General features: G+C 55.3%; 6 protein-coding genes across 6 annotated transcripts; 3 read left to right on the plus strand and 3 right to left on the minus strand.

Moving 5' to 3' along the window:
* Positions 1 to 1,542: 1,542 nt before the first annotated feature.
* On the minus strand, positions 1,543 to 2,337 carry LTR77_002462 (uncharacterized protein; the record flags this gene model as incomplete). Its single annotated transcript, XM_064799721.1, has 1 exon — positions 1,543 to 2,337. The coding sequence occupies one exon, from the start codon at positions 2,335 to 2,337 to the stop codon at positions 1,543 to 1,545; it is 795 nt and encodes a 264-aa protein (XP_064662476.1).
* Positions 2,338 to 2,865: 528 nt separating this feature from the next.
* Positions 2,866 to 3,828, plus strand: LTR77_002463 (uncharacterized protein; the record flags this gene model as incomplete). The annotated part of the gene is made up of 4 exons (XM_064799722.1): positions 2,866 to 3,162; positions 3,251 to 3,447; positions 3,520 to 3,667; positions 3,721 to 3,828. The coding sequence occupies 4 exons, from the start codon at positions 2,866 to 2,868 to the stop codon at positions 3,826 to 3,828; spliced, it is 750 nt and encodes a 249-aa protein (XP_064662477.1).
* Positions 3,829 to 4,158: 330 nt separating this feature from the next.
* TOP3 (DNA topoisomerase) lies at positions 4,159 to 6,361 on the plus strand (the record flags this gene model as incomplete). Its single annotated transcript, XM_064799723.1, has 4 exons — positions 4,159 to 4,245; positions 4,302 to 6,098; positions 6,150 to 6,275; positions 6,329 to 6,361. The coding sequence occupies 4 exons, from the start codon at positions 4,159 to 4,161 to the stop codon at positions 6,359 to 6,361; spliced, it is 2,043 nt and encodes a 680-aa protein (XP_064662478.1).
* A 150-nt stretch (positions 6,362 to 6,511) lies between these two features.
* LTR77_002465 (uncharacterized protein) lies at positions 6,512 to 8,611 on the minus strand (the record flags this gene model as incomplete). The annotated part of the gene is made up of 3 exons (XM_064799724.1): positions 6,512 to 7,558; positions 7,640 to 7,988; positions 8,100 to 8,611. The coding sequence occupies 3 exons, from the start codon at positions 8,609 to 8,611 to the stop codon at positions 6,512 to 6,514; spliced, it is 1,908 nt and encodes a 635-aa protein (XP_064662479.1).
* Positions 8,612 to 9,340: 729 nt separating this feature from the next.
* LTR77_002466 (uncharacterized protein) lies at positions 9,341 to 11,137 on the plus strand (the record flags this gene model as incomplete). Its single annotated transcript, XM_064799725.1, has 1 exon — positions 9,341 to 11,137. One exon carries the CDS (start codon positions 9,341 to 9,343, stop codon positions 11,135 to 11,137), a length of 1,797 nt encoding a protein of 598 aa, XP_064662480.1.
* A 334-nt stretch (positions 11,138 to 11,471) lies between these two features.
* SPP1 (COMPASS (complex proteins associated with Set1p) component) lies at positions 11,472 to 13,808 on the minus strand (the record flags this gene model as incomplete). Its single annotated transcript, XM_064799726.1, has 1 exon — positions 11,472 to 13,808. One exon carries the CDS (start codon positions 13,806 to 13,808, stop codon positions 11,472 to 11,474), a length of 2,337 nt encoding a protein of 778 aa, XP_064662481.1.
* Positions 13,809 to 14,072: the final 264 nt, after the last annotated feature.

A 14,072-nucleotide genomic window follows, 5' to 3' on the forward strand; every position in this document is an offset into this window, starting at 1 on the left:
AGGAGTATATCGACCCCGACGAGCCGCGGTATTGCATCTGCGGTGATGTCAGCTGGGGCGCGATGATTGCTTGTGATAACAAAGAGTGTGAGAACGAGTGGTTCCACTTGTCGTGCGTCGGGCTCGATGATCTGCCGGCGAGGCGGTCGAAGTGGTATTGTCCTGATTGCCGGAAGAAGTTGAAGCTGGGCGTGGGAACGAATGGGTTGGTGGGCAAGACGACTGCTATCGGGAGGTAGAGCGTCCGCGGTAAGGGTCGGAAAGGCAGATGACGATGGGATGCGTATGATTTGTTCGTAAGCACTTCCTGAGTGTGCTGGGGAGATGGCTTGGTATCCTAGGTATTTTGGAGAGCAGATGAGGCAGCCAGTGGTAGTATGCAATCAAAGAAAGATAACATGGACAACGATAAAGCAGATGCTGAGCTTCGAAGTTGGACCGCACGGCCGCGCCCTTTGCACCATTTCTTCAGTCAGCTCTCGCGTTATTCAAGCTCATCTACTGCAATGTGAAAGGGGTTTCCAAGATGCAATCAAGCGATATGGGGCGCGCTGTAGCGTTATGGCGTCCATCACACACCCGAGACGCCTGCTTGTCCAGTGGATGAACACCCGGGGTAGGGACGCAGTCGCTAGTAGTCTGCAATCGTAGGTGCAGTCATGACTCCGTACGAGCAAGACCAACGTAGTAGCGAAGACAATGCTTGAGCCACGATGAACTAAAGAAAACTTCGAGCGCATGCTCAACAGATTACAGTGCTTGAAGGTAGAAAAGGAGTGTTCTAGACTTAGACCATCATAGCTTTCAAGACGTCGAAGCCTACAAAACAAGAACAACCTCACATTTCAAAGCAAAAAGATGAACCACGAAAGGGTCAAAACAGTTCACCCCCGGACGGACTACCTCTGCTGCTCTTTTAAACGCACGCCGGCGCTGGAGCATCGACCTTGGTAACGTGACAACCGCACAAGAGCTTTCCCTGAATCCTCCATCCCAGACAAGACTTTCAGATCCTCAAATTTAAACTATAAATCCAGGTAGAAGTCCAGTAACGTCCCTCGAGGAAGTAGTTTAAATCCAGTAGTATTCGATTGAAACTTCCCTCGAGGGGCAATATCCGCCGAAGTTATCCGCCGGGCCAACGTGATCAGCGATTGGCTTGTCGACACAGTCATCATTTTGGGAAATGTATATATGTGCTGCTTCGGAAGTCCGAGACGGCGCCGGTGAGGCAGTGGCTGAAGAGGGTTGCGCCGCGCGGGCCGGGTGCGAAGTCACTTCATCTATGGTTGATGTGTCGTGTGTCAGCCACAGGAGGACTGCGAAGACCCAATTGAGTGGCGTGAACGTGTAAGACATTGTGTCGATTGAGGCGCACGTGGGCGTGAGTTGGAGCCGTGGTGTAGCTTCCATGGCGGTTGCACTTTGATTGTGAAATGGGCATTGGCAAGGAACTGTGAGCCTGATCTTTGGTCTCGTACATTGCAGCGACTCACATCATTAGGAAGCAACAAGCCGGTTTGAACAGGTTGGACCCCCCTTTCACTCGAAGAAGCCTCCGCCGGTCTCATCCTCTGAATCACCCCGGCCCTCTTCATCACGGCCTCGCTGGAATTCCGATGGCTTACTGTTTGCCTTTGCACCAGCTTTCCTCTGCTTCTCCATGTCATTGCCTGTCAAAGACTCCGGGTCGCCTTGCGACAGCCTGCCATGCCTCAGATCGTCTAGCCGCCCATGCGTCATACACTGCTTGACGAGCTGCCACATCTCTTCGTCGCCCTTGCGCCCATCTACGCCATCCTTCTCACCACCCTCATCGTCCTCCGCTCCATCTTCTTGATCCACACCTTTGCGGGGAAAGAGAGACACATAATGCTGGTCCAGAGGGAAATATTGAGCATAATTCACGTCCACCTCCCCATCGTCAACCCTCCTCACAAGCTGCGCACGAGCTTCATCATCAGCTTCATGCGCTCTCAGCTCCTTCCGTACTCTCTTCAGCCGCTTCGTAGCTTTCTGCCTGTCGAAGAACCTGATCTTGTGATAACGGCTGATCATGTCGCTCTTCTGCTTTGCCCTTTGCGTATCGACCAGCTCGCGTTCCGCAGTCTGCAATTGCCGCTCCTTCTCCATCCGGACAGTGCCTGGTAGCTTCTCGTCGCGCTCGAGCAGGCGTTTGAGTGATCGTATTTGCGATTTGAGCTCGTTGACTGGATGCGCCTTCTTGAACGACTTTGGGCCCGCATTATCAGGCTTTTGTCGCTTGCGCTTCGGTTCGCCCGGTACTTGTGCTTGTCGCGATGAGTGCACCTGAGGTGCTGGCCGTTTGGTCGCCATGTTGTGTGTTTACGAGAGCAGTAGAAATGGGGATCTCAGGCTCAAATTGAACATGAAGTGACTTCAGTGCAGCGGTCCGTTCCATAGCGCCCGCACTATCTCCTGCTCCAGATGTCAGAAGCTCGAGCATCACGACATTTCCATCAACACGATCCATCTGCTATCATCTGAGCCGCAGACCGCCAGTAAGGGCTGAGATCACGCCAATACCTCACAAGATAGCGACAGACGACGCGTGATACAGAGCCAGATGAGCACCGGACCTGACTCGCCTGAGCGAGACGGCGACGTCTCGGGCTGCGTTATCAGGTCGGCGACTTGAGCCTCAGTCTCGTCGATAAAGCGATACGGTGAATGGTGGAGGGTGCTCAAGGAGCCGTGTGTACCCGTCAATGGTAGGGGAAGGCGTGTTTTCGTTTATCTCTCACCTTGTACTCAAATTACCATCCTACTTGCGTGTTGATCAGAAAGACCTGCTTTGCAATCACCTCCTCTCCCTGTATAAAGAGCATCAGTGTCGTTGATACCATGTCCACGGAGAACTTGTCCGTCTTACCGCCCAGCGGCAAGCCGGCCTCGTTGCACGACTCTGCTCGTGGGTCACCAGAACCATTCGATGGCTTCCAGGACCTCGTGAAGGATATCAACACAATCCTTGGCCCGAGCAATGGCATCGACAGTGCTGGAGTTGACGTGGAAGAGCTCAAGCATGTCCTGGCCTACTACAACTCTTGCGAGGAGGAATGGAGTAGATATGCTCTCGCGGACAGCTCGCGGGCGTATACCAGGAACCTCGTGGATAACTGCAACGGCAAGAGCAATTTGGTGAGTACTCGATACCGTTCCTTTAGCAGGTTCAGCCTCATTCCACCATTGGAGTTACAGCGAATGACTTAACTGACTAGCCGTCCAGCTCATCCTTGTCTGGACACCAAGCAAAGGCTCGCCCATCCATGATCATGCCAATGCTCATTGCGTGATGAAGATCTTGAAAGGGTCTCTAACAGAGACACTCTACGCCTGGCCATGCGAGAGCCTCGAGAGCTCTGGCGGTTGTCCTGCGTCTTCCGAGTCTTCTTGTCCCAGCACCGAGCACAGCTGCTCGTTCAGGTAAATAACCACATTCCAAAAGGCTGACACTTCAGCTTGGATAATGCAAGACCATCGCTGACCGGACCCCAGTGGCAGCTTTGAACCAGCGGCTCTGAACATCAAGCGCAGTACTACGTACGACGCAAACGGAGTTACCTACATGAGCGACCGGCTGGGCCTGCATCGTATCCAAAACCCGAGCAGCGACGAATTCGCTGTCAGTCTGCATCTCTACACAGTAAGTTAGGTGTCACCAGCAAAGACGGCAGAAATACTGATCAATTTCGACAGCCACCGAACGCCGCCAAACACGGCTGTCACATCTTCGACGAGTCCACTGGCAAGAAGAGCCACGTATCGCAGTGTCATTTCTACTCGCAGTTTGGAGTGAAGGCTTGATCTTTCTGTGCATTCCATGGGCTTGGTCTTTTCGGTTTAGCGATGGCGTTCGGTGAACGCTCTGTGAACCAGTTTCTGAGGTCTTCGCGACTGTTCTGATTGCTTTCCGTAGCTCCCGGCATTGAATTCCGTGCTCGTTGACATGTGCTCTCAAATTCGTTCACCTCAGGCATCACGTAAAATTTGGCGCTAGTGAAGTGCACTTCAGCGCGTCTTCTCTGTGATCACGCGTACTATAACTTTCTACACCAACCATCCCCATGATACGAACGTACATGAAATCCAGCAAGGCGCAGAAGATGCGGAGGGGGCGTGAAGTCGCTTGTCGAGATGGTGACAAAGGTCCTCTGTGTGGCTGAAAAGCCGTCCATCGCAAAGGCCGTGGCGAACCACCTTGCTGGGGGCCAGGTGACGGTTGTAAGCAGATAATATGGTCTCGGAGTATACGACATGCCCCACTAACATCGATACAGCGAAACGTAACAGGCAACCAATATCTCAAAAACTACTGCTTCCACTACAACTTCCCGACATGGGGCCCTTGCGATGTCAACATGACCTCCGTCTTCGGCCACCTCCAGAGCCACGACTTCGCTGATCAATATCGGTACTGGAAGTCCTGCGATCCTTCCCAGCTGTTCGAAGCCAGGATCGAAACCTCCGTTGACGAATCCAACAAGCCTGTCGCCAAGAACATCGAGACACAAGCTCGCTACAGCTCGATCCTCTACATCTGGACCGACTGCGATCGCGAAGGCGAGCACATTGGTGCAGAGATTCGTGATGTTGCGGTCAGGTCGAATCCGCGGTTGGGGGAGCGTGGCAAGACGGTTCGGGCGAGATTCTCCAACATTGAGCGAGCGCACATCATCAATGCTGCTCGAAGTCCGGTGCCGCTGGATGAAGCGCAGGCAAATGCCGTGTCTTCAAGAATTGAGCTGGACCTGCGGACTGGTGCGAGCTTCACTCGAAACTTGACTATGAGTCTGCAAGGCATGTTACCGCAACAAGGGGACGGCCAGAAAAGTCAGGTCATCAGCTACGGCAGCTGCCAGTTCCCGACGCTGGGATTTGTGGTTGAGCGCTACTTTCGAGTCAGGAACTTCGTGCCGGAGCAGTTCTGGAGCATCAAGGTCATGCATGAAAAGAACGGCATCAAGGTCAACTTTCGATGGGCTCGAAACCACCTCTTCGATCGCATGGTCGTGGTGGTACTCTTCGAGCGCTGTCTGGCGGCCAAAAAGGCGAAAGTAGACAAGGTCCAGACCAAGCCAACAAGTAAGTGGAAGCCGCTGCCACTCACCACTGTCGAGCTACAGAAGTGCGGTAGTCGATTCTTGCGCATGGACAGTCACCGCGTGATGCAGGTCGCCGAATCGCTCTACACCAAAGGCTGGATCAGCTACCCTCGTACAGAGACCGACCAGTTCGATCGAGGCATGAACCTTCAAGCTCTGGTCCAGAAACAGACACAAAGCCGAACCTGGGGACAGTTCGCGCAAGGACTGATGAACGGCGGCTTCGCACAACCACGAGATGGCCGCAACAACGACAAAGCTCATCCGCCCATCCACCCCGTAAATTTTGTCGAACAGACTGCTCTTAGCGCGGAAGAAGCCAAGGTCTACGAGTTCGTCGCTCGCCGCTTCCTAGCTTGTTGCAGTCAAGACGCCAAAGGCTCCAAGACAGAAATCGGGATCTCGTACGGCCCAGAGACGTTCAATGCTTCCGGCTTGACAGTCCTCGAACGGAACTACCTCGATGTCTACCCCTATGACAGATGGACAAGTAGCCAAGAGCTCCCGCAATTTCGAGCAGGCGAGGAATTCGAGCCAACTGAAGCGCGCATACAGGACGGCAAGACGAGTCCGCCTGGCTACCTTACCGAGCCTGAGCTGATTGCGTTGATGGATGCGAATGGAATCGGCACGGATGCCACAATGGCCGAGCATATCAACAAGATCAAAGAGCGCAAGTACGTCGACACTCGACCACGGGGTAGACGGCCACGGCAGGATGACAATGATGATGAGGCCTCAGATTATGAGGCGCCCGCCGAGCACGAAGCAGAACCAGCTCGAGGTCGAGGACGAGGACGCGGGAGAGGTCGCGGCGCAGCTGGACGAGGAAGCGCAGCCGCCAATGGTCGCAACTCTGGCACTTCGGGGGTGCAAGAGTTCATACCCACGACGCTGGGTGTGGCACTCATTGAAGGGTACGATAATATGGGTTTTGAGATTAGCCTTGCTAAGCCGTTTTTGCGGAAGGAGGTATGTTGACCTAGTTCTGATGATGTGAGCATAAAGCTGACAATACGATAGATGGAGCTGAAGATGAAAGCCATCTGCGAAGGCCGCAAGACTCGCCACGAAGTCACGCAGGAGACTATTGAGCAGTATCGGGAAGTATACATGCGCACGCAGCAGCGGATGCAGGTGCTGAAAGACGTAAGATCTGGCATGATGCTTGACGCTGAGGATTTCGCTGACCGCTTCACCAGTCTGTCCGGAGATACGTTACGAACCAAGCATGATCGGAATGAATCAGATGCATTGCAAGATCGTTACGCTATATGGGGTATCATGCAACTAGAAGCTAGAGAGTGGCTCACGCCTGCAGATCAGGGATGCAGCAAATGCAAAATGCGTTCCATCATGTTCATCCGCTCCTTCATCATGCGCGCTCAATCATCGTCTCGCTCCTCGATATACTTCACCCTGCAGCCCACGCAAACCACCACTCGACACCTCTTGCACTCGTGCGCCTCGTTCTCTAACCCCGGAGCATCCACCGCATCCTCCTGAGACTCACTCCTGCCTTCTGGCACAGCTTCAAGACGTCCGGGTCGAATCGCCAACACCTTCCGCTTCTTCATGTTGTTGGGACCTTTCTTTGGCGGCTCCTTCCTCAGCTCCACTCGCTCGAAGCAGCGATTGCATTCCATCCGCGTGAGATCGCCACAGTTGAAACCGTCTTCCGGTGGAGACTTGTAGGGTTCGAAGTCGTGGCGACATGACCACACCTGAGCAACGCCATCGTCCTCAGGCTCATCGCCGAAGTCGAGGTCACGCTGAGCCCAGCGTCTTCCGCCGCCAGCGTCCAGGTTGACGATTCTATCGTGAGCTGAAAGAGGCGCGGTTGGGGTAGCGGTTGAAGGTGCGGCTGGTTGCGGGTTGGCGACAGGCGGAGCTGTCGAAGAAGCAGTGGAAGTACTCCGATTTGGTGGTACAAATGGAGTGCCTGGGTCGCGCAAGATGGTGTCTGGTTGAGTAGCATCAGGAGCACCACCCCTGGCATCTGCGACTGTTGCGGCCGCGGCTGCTTGAGTCTGGATTTGGGCAACGTTGACACCGTGGTCGCGTACTAGGGTGAGGCGAGCTCCGTTAGGTACCAACGCCATGGGAGCCCTTTCTTGTACCATCGCTCTCACTTCGGGCGTCGCTGTGTCCTCTTCAATCCGTCTTTGAGCAACGACCCAGGCGAAAGCGCGCAGCCTGTCTCGTTCGGCAAAGATCGCTGGGGGCAGGAGATCGCCATCCTCGTCATAGTCGCTTTCGTTATCGTCCTCTTCGTCGTCATCGTAGTCGCCCGGTGGTCCTTCGCCGCACCCCCCATCACACAGATCGATCGAGCGCTGGCAATAGTAGCACCAGTGGGCGCCACATATGCACGCCATGTGAGAGCAACCGTACATCTTCTTCACTCCGGCTTTACATCGGGGACATTGTTTCTGTAGAGCTGTTAGCAAGAGTACGTTGTTGATACGACTCCGAATGTCAAATCTGAAAGAAGCAGCTGCGCATGGACTTACGTATCCGAACTGCGAGAGCATTGCCATTTCGTGGTCCGCGTTCGAAGTATCGCAAGGTGATCCCGAATGCTCGATCTGCCTGCAGTCTGTGCAAATTGCAACGTGACACTCTGGGCAAGGAAAGAACTTCGGAGGCAGGGCGACTGGTGGCGTCTGCGCAAGTCGGTCTGTCAATGTGGCAAGTCGCGAAAGATATTGTTCGAACAGAGCATCTGCAGCGTTTGTCACCGGGTGGCCGGCGCCATTGTATTCTTTTGCGTTCTTGACGATGAGCTTCATATCAGCCGTCAGCTCGCTGGTCGACCCGTAGACATCGCCGAGGACATTGATCTGGATCATGGATAGATGCCTGCAGTCACGATGTGGTCAGTATACCATTATTCGCCTCCTCAAACTCGCAAGTGAGTGTGCGTTTGAGGTCATGACCTCCAGGGAATCTCAAACGAATCCTCATACTCACATTGGCCTCTTGATCTTCTTCGTGTAGCCCGGCAGCTGACTACTGGGCATTTCATCACGGAAGAAGCGCGACGATGGGCTTCTAACCACTGCCTCCACCACCTCTCTAAGGACGGCGGACAACGATTGAGCCGCATTCTTCTGCGGTAGTGCTGGTTCAAGGGCGGGCAGTTTCCGCGCCGGGATGAAGGCTGAGCACTTGGGTGACGGACAGTAGAGCTTGACAGGTGCCATCCATTCCTCGAACTTGGCTCTGTAGGCTTTCGCGTCATCCGAGTCGAGGCGGCGGATGACGGTGTGGATCTGGAGGAAATGGCAGCAGCGTGGCGGCATCCGGGTCTGGTCCTCGACGGCTGCGACAAACATGCCTTCGAGGCACTCTTCGCAGTAGTCGGTATTGCACGATCGACATGGTTTGACCAGTGGTATGTCCTTTTCTGTGCATATGATGCAAGCCCTGGGTGGCGGATCCTCTTTCAACGTCTTGGAATCGGAGCGTTTGAGCGTGGCCATGATCCTGGTGGTGCAGCGAGTGGTGGCGGTACTAATGAAGGCCGTCCACTTGTGGCATCGTCGGGCCACGTCGTGGTACAAGGTCGAAGTGTGGTTCATGGAAGTGGGAGGCAGACGAGGGGCAAGTGAAGGTGCGCGTGTGGCAGTGTCGCGATTGCCTTGTCGCCTGTTCACGTGAAGGTGTTTGATCTCCCGACTTTCTTTTGACTTCACTTCATCGATGTTCGCATATAATGAAAGACAAGTACTTACCACGCCGCATATCGTGGCCGACCGGGATGGATGGAGTCACAGCCTTAGCCTCACCAGGAGCTCAAACGGAGTCACCAAATTGGAACGCTGCCTGAGCCGCAGGTCGGAGACTCACTTCTCACAAGCCTCGCGAGCGCGGTGATGGCCTATCAATCTCACTTGCTGGTGATGGTGAGGAAGAGCATGAGATCGAAGGAAGAAAGATCGAAATGATCGGTCTTTGAAGTCGATCACAAGCACGAGCGCCCCATCCACGTGCATCAGCTTTTCCGGAGCCGTCTTCAATCTCCGACCTCATTGATGTACCAGGGACGGACTGTCCGGTGTGAGCAGATTTTGGAAGACAGACGGATGCCAATGATATCCGCCCGAGAAGATTGAGGGACTCCGCGCACTTATTTGGGCCCTTTTCTTCTCCATGGCAAAGATGCCAACATGAGCCATTCCACAGACTTGGAAGCTTGAAGACCGCCCAAGATGCGCTGGCCATACCACTTCATCGACCTCACGGACGCTCAAAAGCATCAACGGCGAGAGCTACTCGACAAACATGCCAACATAGCACAATTCTCGGCCATCGTCCCACTGCTTGTCATCCAGCTTTGGTCGGGCTTCTCGTGGCTGAGAAAAACATGGCAAAACCACAACGACTTGGATCTGCCCAGCTCGCCGTATCGGAAGGACGTTTCGGCACGCTCTCCAAGAGGTCTTGATCATGCCAGAGTCCTTTTACGAAAGGTACGGTGGTGGCTCGGCGAAGAGCAGCGGCTCGGTGACATCGTGGGTACCAGAGGACAGGTCATATTTGCCTTGAGCTGGATGGTGTGGCTTTTCTGGCTCTGCTTCGCGGAGACAGGAGACGGTAAGCTCAACATCATGCACCACAAGTACAACATCATGCTGAAAAACTCAGACTATCTCCACGTCACGAAACGCTTCGGCATAATCGCATCCTCCCAACTCCCCTTCCACTATCTCCTGGCCCTCAAGTCACCCTACTCGCCACTCCAACTCTTGACCAGGAAAAGCCATGAAACGCTCAACGTCTACCACCAGTTCCTCGGAAAGGCCATCGCCTTCCTGCTCTACATCCACGCAGTCCTCTACCTCAATTTCTACGTCCAAAAGAGCCTCCTCATCTCCAAAATCCAGGAACTCTACGTCCTCTGCGGCATCATCGGCGTCGTGGCCTTCAAAATCGTCACCATCCCGCCGTTCAAACACAGAAAATACCGGTTCTGGTACCTCACGCACATCCTCATCTCAAGCCTCCTCCTCCCCCTCCTCTTCTTCCACGTCTCCCACCTCCGAGTCTACCTCTACGAAGCCGGCCTCATCTACGCCGTCCACGCCTTCCTCCGCTACAGAGCTTTGAAGATTGTCACAGCAACCCTCCGGCACATCCCAACCACCTCCTCCTCGACCGACCTCCTCGAAATAACCATCCCCACCTCCCCACCCCTGCAATCTTATAAAACGGCACAACACACCTACCTCTCCCTCCCCCACCACCCGCTCTCCCGCAACTTGAACAGCAACCCCTTCACCCTCGCCTCCCTCCCCCACTCCGACGGGCATCTACGCTTCTTAGTACGGATCTACGCCGGAAACACCGCCGCTCTACTCGCTTCCACCACTTCCTCATCAGGAGGACAACTGGACCTCACGCTCGAAGGACCCTACGGCACATCTACGCACCCTGATACCTTGCTCGGATACGATAGGGTGCTCTTCGTAGCCGGCGGCGTGGGAGCAGCGTTCATCGTGCCGTTGTACAGACAGCTGCTGGAAGATCTGAGTCCGAGCGCTGGAAGCCATAGGCGCAGCAAAGTGAAGTTCGTCTGGGCTGTGCGGAGCGCAGAAGAAACTACGTGGGCCTTACCATCAGGCGAGAAGGAACGGCAAGGCTTCGTCGAGCGAATGGAGATGTACGTCACCGCCGGCGGCGGCGGCACTGACCTGCAAGGCGCGAATGGCGCACCAGTATCCCCACGAACAAGCGAGGACGTCGAAGCTATCGAGCTGCAAGAACGCAGCACGCTCCTGACCTCCCGAACCGAGCCCTCCAGCGGAGACCAGTTCCACTACCGCGCCGGCCGTCCAGACCTTCCCACAATAGTCCACGAGACGTTTTCGCACTCTTCTACCGAGCGCGTGGCGGTGATGGTTTGTGGGCCTAAGAGTTTGAGTCGGGACTTACGCAGGGAAGTGGGGAATTGGGTGGTGGGACGGGGGAGGGAAGTTTGGTGGTGGGAGGAACGGTTTGGGTGGTGATGTTGGGACCGTTGGGGAATATGGGCTGTGGTGAAGTAATAGATGGATGGGTATAGAGCTATCGATAAACTGAGTCAAGCCAGCCGTGGATGAGAGATTAGTCTTCTTCTTTCAGTACGATCATGAGGTGACCGCCCCTTTGTTGGCTGCGCTGAGCCAGATGAGAGCACAGCCGTGTCGTGGAAGCCCGCAAGCCAAGCAAGCAAAGACACTCGGCCTTTGAAGTCATCCCAAGCTTTTACATCCACCCCATATCCCCATCCCGCTCCCTACGCCACGCTTCCAATACAATCCTCCCCACCCCATCATCATCTAACCTGACACCACCAGAACCTCACCCCACCTCCACCCCCTCCATACCAAGCCCATGCACCTCAACCCTCCCCTCACCCCCCACAACCCCTCCCTTCGCCCTCAACGCCGCCCTCTCCTTCAACTCCTTCTCCTCCCGATCCAAACCCCTCATCCTGTCCCCATTATCCCCCATCTCGAACCGCAAATCATCCACCGCCAACTTCGGCCACTCGAGATGTCGCGCGCACTTCTTACGGTCGCAGACTTCGAAGTCTTGCATGGCCTCTGCATCGAACATTGCCAGAGCAGGCGCGACGGTGGTGTCCGTGTCCATAGCGTCCGCGGAGCCGTTCGTCTTGCCATCGGCTTCGGTGGCTAGGGTGTTGAGGTCAAAGGCTTGTTTGCCGGCGGCGCTCTCGCGCCAAGCGGCGAATTGGTCTTCGGTCCATTCAATGCGGGAGTCGTAGCCGCAGTACTCTTTGGGCTTGAGTTCGCGCTCAGTGGCGGTGCGGGAGGCGGCCTGTTTGGCGAGATTGACGAACTTCAATCGGTCTTTGAGGACGTTGTGTTTGCGGCGCGCTTCGTCTTTCTTGTGGGTGATGTTTTCGAGAGATTGGTTCTCGGAGTCGGTGAAGTCGATGCCGTGCTGCTTCTTGTCTGCAGTGGGTGATGAGGATGGTGTGGCTGGCGGACTCAGCACGCCTTCGCCAAATCGCTTGAAGTCTTCTGCGGTTTTCGAGGTATTGACCAAGCTCTTCAGTTCGCCTGCTGCGAGGACGCCGCCTCTCGCGCCAAGGTCATCATCCAGCCCGGCGCGCTCGTTGACCATACTCGGCTTCCGTCGACTGCTTCTGTGTTTCGTGGTCTCCTCCTTCCCTCTCGTCTTGGCAACCATGTCCCTGAAGCATTGCACACCACACTCATCCGAGCAGTACTTACTGCCTTCCTTTCCGTTCTTCACATTCCGGCTCCTCGCGGGCTGCCTACACCCCTGACGCCTGCAATATCGCTTCCACGTTGTTCGACCCACTCCCTTTTCGGTACAGCTAGGGCAGATGTACTTGTCGATGAGGTTCTTATCCCGTTCTGCGATTTCCACACACTTGCCATGAAACCAATCATCGCACGTCCCATCGCACCCAATCATGAAAGTACCATTGTCGGGCTTGCGGCAGATGCAGTAGAGTTCGTCGTCTGAGCCTGCAGGACCCTCATCCATATCTTCATCCTCCGAATATGGCGTTGCGGATACCGATCTGGTTGAAGGTGCCGGCGAGGAGTTGGCTGGTGTACCTGTACTGCTCGCAGTCTTCAGCATAGACATCTTCGAGGCTCGCGAGGACGGCGTCACGGATCGCTTCGCTTCGACTTTGCGCTTCTTAGCCGGCGGTGCCTTCTTCGTCGTCGCCATGCCCTTCTTAGGTCTGGCTGGCGCAGGACGCTTCTTGGACACCGTAGGCTCGGGTGGTGAAAGTTCGGTGGATGGAACAGGTACGGAGGATTCGCGGAGAGGTGAAGCTGTTCGCAAGCCGTGCTCGTTCTTGAGGGAGGCAATGGCCTTGACACTGTCCACCTCGTTCTCGCCCGGCTTCAGTGGGGTGTTCTGTGCATTTGCTGGTGAGGACGGTTGTGGTGTCGCGAGCACTTCCTGTTTCACATTGGAGGGTGATGTTGGTCTTCCTTGTAGTGAAGGTTGGTTGGCCGCGTAAGTCGGAGCGTGTGCTGTACCTGTGGGTAGACCATTTGGCGCATGAGTTGATTGTTCAGTGAAGGTAGGAGGCGCAGCACTATGAGCGCTCACTTCCATTTGCTCGTGATCAGAGGAAGGCATCGCAGAGTGATTTTGATGTGAATTTCCGAAACTTTGAATTGGAGGTAGCGTGACGCCGGAGTTCTGTGACGGCGATATAAGAGAAGACCGTCTCTGCTCTGGCGACCTCGAAGACACGCGATACTGGTCGAGAGTAGGCGAACTCATCTTCCGGTCTGCCGTTGCGGGAGGTGGTGGAGGCTTGGGGAGCTGCATGCCACTACTCCCAGGTCGCGCATGCTCGTATGAACTGCCTCGTCTCTCATACACCTGCCCTTCCATGGTCTGCTCTTGGCTATGCCACTGTGACTGCGTTGGCGGCGCTGCTGCGCTCGAGGACAATGCCGCCAGTGCTTGTACCGCGTCGCTTTCGGTTGCGGCGGGATGGGAGTAGCCGTGAGATGGATGCGCGGTGTTGGATGGAGTCGCGCCCTGCTGAGTGGGCGACTGGACATACTGCATCGGAGGCAGCGGGTCCTTCTGAGGGAGGGGCGGCGAGGAGGAGTCGTTCTGCTGGGTTTCCGCATCCGGAGATGGGTTGAGGAGGGAGGAAAGGCTGAGCGACATCCTGGCGCGTTATCGTCGCATCACGTGTGGTGTGTGATATAGAGTCGGCCGTACGCCAGCAGTGTCGCGCGAAAGGTGGTATGGTAGTAGGAGGAGTAGGAAGGTGGAGAGGGAGAGGGTGACCTCTTTCACAAGTTGACAAGCTCACATCGCGCTTTCCTAACACGGTTCTGCGCACGGGCCACTGTGGGGCAGTCAGGGAAGGTGCGGTCATGGCGACCGCGTCTGCAGCTTTCGATAATCCTCCGCGATTACTGTTGGCTG

The sequence above is a fragment of the Saxophila tyrrhenica genome (assembly GCF_035928015.1).
Source record: "Saxophila tyrrhenica strain CCFEE 5935 chromosome Unknown scaffold_3, whole genome shotgun sequence".
NCBI classification, from domain to species: domain Eukaryota; kingdom Fungi; phylum Ascomycota; class Dothideomycetes; order Mycosphaerellales; family Extremaceae; genus Saxophila; species Saxophila tyrrhenica.